At 47.6% G+C, this 6,120-nt stretch overlaps 1 protein-coding gene across 1 annotated transcript; it reads left to right on the top strand.

The window, feature by feature from the left end:
- Positions 1 to 2,509: 2,509 nt before the first annotated feature.
- Positions 2,510 to 3,230, top strand: PtA15_4A600 (uncharacterized protein; the record flags this gene model as incomplete). The annotated part of the gene is made up of 2 exons (XM_053168502.1): positions 2,510 to 2,737; positions 2,823 to 3,230. The coding sequence occupies 2 exons, from the start codon at positions 2,510 to 2,512 to the stop codon at positions 3,228 to 3,230; spliced, it is 636 nt and encodes a 211-aa protein (XP_053019704.1).
- Between the last annotated feature and the right edge of the window lie 2,890 nt (positions 3,231 to 6,120).

The following is a 6,120-nucleotide window of genomic DNA, read 5'->3' on the forward strand; positions in this document are numbered from 1 at the left end:
ACCGGAAACACCGGGTGTTTCCTGCTAAATTCTTCTGTAAGTATTACTTCTACTGCATTTTTACCATGTAAGTTTTTAATCACAAAGGGACCCACAAAGGCGGGTTTAAGCTTCCTACAACCTCCCAAGTTGTTAAAATTTACAGTAGATAGCAGTACTTTTTCTCCTATATTGAATTCTGGTTCTTTATGACTCTTGTCCCAGTGCATCTTACTGTACTCAGCTGCTTCTTGGACACATTTGGCCGCATGTTTATTTGTGGCTTCTAGCATTTGCTTAAAGTCCAAGGCCGTAGGGTGCGCCAGCGGTAATTTGTCATTAAGCGTGTCTTTTGGTAATCTGGGAATCCAACCCCTCTCTAGGATATATGGCGCTTCTTTGGTAGTGGAGTGCTTACTACTATTATAGGCCATTTCTAGGGCGGGGAGTAAATTAACCCAATCATGTGTATACCCATCCTTATTTTTAAATTCTAGCCCAAAGGCGCAAAACCTTCTTAAAAGATCTTCCAATGTCTGGATCATTCTTTCAGCTAGACCATCCGTCTGTGGATGATATGCAGTTGAGAAGGCTAATTTAGTGCCTAACATATCATGGAGATTTCTCCAAAATTCAGATGTAAACTTTGGGTCTCTGTCACTGATAATTACTTTTGGGATACCTACGTCCGCCATGATTCTATTCCAGAATAGCATAGCTATTTCCATAGCGGTGTCATCTTTGTGATGCGGAATAAACCTAGCTCTCCTGGAAAATCTATCTACAATCACTAGGACTGAATTATAAGAGAAGGCTCCTCCCGGAGGTAATCCTGTCACAAAGTCCATGTTAATGATTTCCCACCTAGTTTTGGGTTCAGCTATGGTCTGCAATAATCCAAATCTCTTTCCAGTCTGTTTGTTAGCTTTTTGGCATGTTACACAGGATTTGACATATGCTTTGGTTTGATTCTTCCAATCAACCCACCAGGCTGTCTGTTTAATCCTTTCTAAGGTTCTATCTTCTGAGAAGTGACCTGCGCCAGTATTATCATGACACTCATACAACATGTTTTTAATATGACTTTCTTTACTCAGGACTATCACACTGGAATGTCTATGTCTGAAGTATATTATGCCATCCAGCAGAGTAAATTGTCCTGCTTTGTATGGTGTCGAAAGGTATTCTGGTGTACACTCTAATTTTTGCTTGTCTAGAATCATCAAGCTTAAATTTTTGCTGAATATTGTTCAAATAATGCATAATTTTGTGCTGGATTTCTATCCTCTTCCCTTTCCTTACTTCTGCATCAATCTTAGTATATCATCATCATGCACATATTTTTTGGATCTACACCCTCATCAATGTGAAATTTTTCTTGATTGAAGTCTGAATTATAATCCTGTTATAAAATCTGACCCCCTAGATTATATTTTTAAAATTTAGAAAGTGTGAGAATACATGCTTATGTGAACGGCTGGGCTCTCATAAATTGAGAAAGCGGCTGGGATCTCAATCAGCTACAGAATCTGGTAAGCAATGCAAACCACTTCTGCAGTCCAAAACGGTAGCTACAGGGTTGTAAAACTGACACATCATTCTGATGTATGCAGGTCTGACAATTGTGAGCAAGAAACTCAGGCTCAAGGAAAATCCCAGCTCTCAGACTCTTGCAGACTGTTTGGAACCTAAACACATAAAGTTCATGCTAACAAGCATGATGAATATGCATGTTGTGTTTAGTCCGAGGACTACACACTGGGGGTACTTCCTGGCAAGGCAGTTTGTGGATGCAACAGGTGACGCCGGCTTTGTGAAACCCACGTGTATTCCACTGTGCCCCCGTCGGTATCACCACACCATCAAAACTTGGTGGAGACAACGGGATAACCAGTTGTCTCCACCCTCCTGGGATCTCCTTGTCATAGAATCCCGGTGGGGCTGACAACAACACAGAATTGTGACCCACGGGATTTCCTCGTCGCTGTGGAGCCAACAATAACAGTGCTTGATCAACTTCCCTCGTCATTGCAATGACAAACAGAGAAGGGATCCGTTGGGACCGGATTATTATGCTTATGCACATGCTTGTAGCACAAATTGTGTACCGGTTAGGGTTATTCCAGTGACACCCTCTTTGGTTTGTGAATTTTGAGGACTCTGTGCCGGGGCGCTACACAGACTCAAAAGGAGGCTAAGGTGGGTCACGTTATGTGCGATGGAGAAAGCCGGAGAAATGGTTTATTTCAAAAAGAGACTGAAGATGACTGGGGGTGAACCCGTACAAGAGGGGACCTAGTTTTATACCGGTCCCTGACCAAACAAATAAATGAAATACTGAAACGACAACAAGAAATAAATGAAATGGTGTCTCTATGACTGAGACATCTGACAGAACATACGCGCTATAGAGAGTCTAAAAGAGAGACATATTAAATGCAACGTAACTAACCTACCAGCTGTAGCTGGTAACGTAACAGGAGTACGTGAGGCGTACCATTGTAAAGTATGCCTCACGGGATGTTGTAACATGTCCGGGACCTGTCAGGTCTTGGTTTCCGGGACCTGTCAGGTCTTGGTTACCGGGACCTGTCAGGCCCCGTCTACTGTAGCCCGGCTACAACTCTCAACGGCTCTCAGAGTAAGCACCAAATTTGAAAAAACTATCAGCAACATGTCAGATACAGCTTCAACAGGCTTCAACTCGTGGGTGTTCCACACCTTGATTCTGCCCGCAGACCATTACATGCATATCCAGGTAAGTCCCCCAGTACACCAGATTTTGTGAAACCAGCCCCTAACATGTTTTTGAGTTATTTTTCAGGAGTCACCGGGCCCTTTAGCTCATCCCGCCCTTGCCGCCCTCGGTCCTTGCCTTGACTTTCGACCTCCCGCTCACCTACGAAGCTGTCGTGACGGCCAGCGGGGAGCCCAAGGCCGTTCAAACCTCGCTTGCGCTGCCGGACGAGGACCCTGCTCGAACGCTGTCGCCGATCAACATAGTCAAGCCCAAGAGCAAAGACCTGACGGTCCCGCTGGATCTTGCCGTCGATTGGCTCAGAATCAGCAACGGTAGCAGTAGCTTTCTCGGCAAGGCTGGTGGCTTGGAGGCAGGATCAAGCGCCCACGTGTCGGGAGGCTTGGCTAAGATCCACGTAGGCGGCGACGGCTCAAAGAGAGAAACAGAACTCTTCTTCACCTGCTACACAGACTCACAGTCAACAAACTCAACAGAGCTAACAGAGTCGTGACCTGTGATGGTTGAACAGGTGAGCAAGATTGGTCTCGTGGACTGGTGATGATGGTTGGGATTTATTGGGAGTTACTGGCGCGCAGCAGAAGGGGCTAAGGTCCATGTTAGGCGCCCCTCCCACTCCACAGCTAGATGGACGTTCATACGAGCCCATGAAACCGGACACCTAGCTGAACCGCAACCCACGATACGCGCATGTACAAGAAAGCGGAGTTACGCGGGACGAACTCGGACCGAGTACCGCGGAGAAACCAGCAAGCGGACTGGAGGACCAACCACAGCAACGCACGAGGGCGCTCCAAGGTCTTCCAGGGCGGACTGGTGAATATTTAAGCCACCGGTACACTCAGCAGCTTCCACCACACCAGTCTCACTCAGTCCTTCATTCTCGACTCAGAGCGCGTATCGCTCATTGCCAGTTTCCTTTTTTTTGTTTTCCACCAGAAGTTGACTGCATTCCTTCGAAACCACACAAACCCAGATATCCCACTCCTTCACTCCCTCAGAAGCTCAACATCCCCATCTTATCCCTTTTCTTTTAAACTTTCCAGGTCTTCAGACCAAATTCCATTCAATCCACCAAATCCTTTTGACCACTAATCCATGTCAGACTCACTCGCCAAGAACTCATTCCCCAGAGCTTTGGGAGACAAGAACCCAGACCTCCCTACCCTTGCCGGAGGGACAGCGAATCCGGCGACTGCTGCCATGCCCCAGCCCTTGGCCCCCAATGACAACTTACCTCTCACGTCCCTTGGTGAAGCTTCCCAAGTAGAGGCACAGAGCATTGAAGAATCCCTGATTCCACAAGGTAAGCCATCTGATGACTTGAATCTGTTCCCTTACCGGTCGGATAGTCACTGATATATTATTGTACGTCAGATGTCCCATCAGCTGAACCTATCACCGGTCCTGCTAAGAATACTCGTGCCAAAGCGAATCCCGCGGCCAAGCAGAAGAAGACGGCAAAGAAGCGACCGGATCAGTCCGAGAAGCAGTCAGCCCCCAGAGCTCCCAGACTCCCTGCCAAGGAGCAAGTGGATGATACGGACCAGGATATCATGGAGCTATTAGGTGACAAGGATTGTCAGGTCGCCGCAGGTCCCCCTCCCACGGTAGAAGCCCCTCCAGCCGAGAGATCAAACGCGCCCGGTGATAACAGGGAGGCAATATGGTTATAGGCCGTTGAAGCCGATAACAATGGCGATGTGGAACGATCCAACTTCTTCTACAACATGTTTGCGTCCATTGTCAACAACAACAAGACACCAATCCAGCCAGCCGCTATCAACGGGACAAGCATCAGGCCGTCCCTTTTATCCAACCTAATTGCAACAGACTCACCCTCTGTCTTGGTTCGCCCACTAAACACGTCCAACCTCATCTCCCCGGAGCAGCTCCCAGAAGTCAAGTTGATGCAGAAGGGACTTTCATTCAAGATGGGATGCGCGAATCACCACGTTAGCGTTGGGTTCACCCCATTTTTCGACAAGACCCTCAAGGAGCTCAAAGCCCCAATCCCACTCACCATCTTCAATCAGAAGTGGCAAACGGATGCGATGTCATATCATGCGGTCAATCGGTCTTGATCGGACGACAACAGCTCCAATAAAGGATTAAGATATTTTGGCTTTCCTTACCCAAGTGAATGGTCACTATTGCTAGGCGCTTGGACAGTCACTCACAGAGAGTTTCACGTATGCATCCAAGAAGTCTACGGCTTCAAGGTCTTCGCCGACTGGCTTCTGGCTCACAAGGCCAATTGCGATAAAATCCATTCAAATGTGTGTTTTCTTGCAGCTCTTCGATATGACATCCAGATGCAAGCAAACACCTTTGCACATCACATTACCATTGGAGAAGAGACGTTTGTTCCCGACATCTTGGTCTTCCGTCAAGATATCGCTGATCAATGCTACGAAGACGCAAGAAAGAAGAACGAACTTGAATTTGAGGATAATCCATACCGTGCTGGTGGCGAGCGCGGCGGCTGGGACCCGGCCACAGGTGCTCCAAAGGACCGTCCGGATTTCACCCAGGCTGGTTTGGTTCAAGGATCGTCCCGCGATGGTCAATCACGATATGGAGCTTTGCTCGGTGCTAGGCCGGCAACAGCGCTGGGAGGGGAAAAGGTGCCCGGTGGCTGCCCTCACGGATCGGTCCAGATGGAGTCGTGCGGATGCGAAGTGATAGCTGGGGGGGGAAGTGGTTTTGATTTTGTTTTGCCGGGGTTTGGATCCTGGGCGGCGGTTGGTTTCGTTGGGAAATGATTCTTGATGGGAAATGGGACTCTTTGAATGTCGGACTCGGACTCTGGAATCAAGATGGCGGATCAGAATGCCATGCCGCTCCCCTCCTCCAAGTTCTGCGAACTTGGACTCGGGGAGGCAACATGTCACATACATTTCATCATCTCCTTGCGCGCCGTGCGCGCGCACACAAAACAACACAAAGAAACATGTCGAACAAAATAAACTAGAAAACAAAATCAAAACAAAACAGGACAAAAGAACTCAACAGGATGGAAATAGAGTAGAAAGAAAAGAAAACCACAGCCTAAGAGTTGAGAAGGAAATGACACAACACAGAGAGGAGGAGCAGAGAAATAAGTCAGAAACAAAAGACATGGAATAAACCCACAGCCTCAAAGGGAGAGGAAATAGAGAAAGGAGTGGAAAATAGGGGAAAGGGAAAGAAGTAATAAACTGAGAGTCTTGAGTCTTGAGAGTCTTGAGTCTTGAGTCTTGAGTCTTGAGAGAAGCGCCGGTGAGATTGAGAACTGAAAAATAATTTGGCTACCGGTTTGACCACCACAACGACCGAGAGGCAGGCGCTCTGAAGGCTACTTTGGAGGAGATCGCGCATTCTACAATCCTTCCGGAGGAAGA

Source organism: Puccinia triticina, chromosome 4A (genome assembly GCF_026914185.1).
Source record: "Puccinia triticina chromosome 4A, complete sequence".
In the NCBI taxonomy this organism is placed as follows: domain Eukaryota; kingdom Fungi; phylum Basidiomycota; class Pucciniomycetes; order Pucciniales; family Pucciniaceae; genus Puccinia; species Puccinia triticina.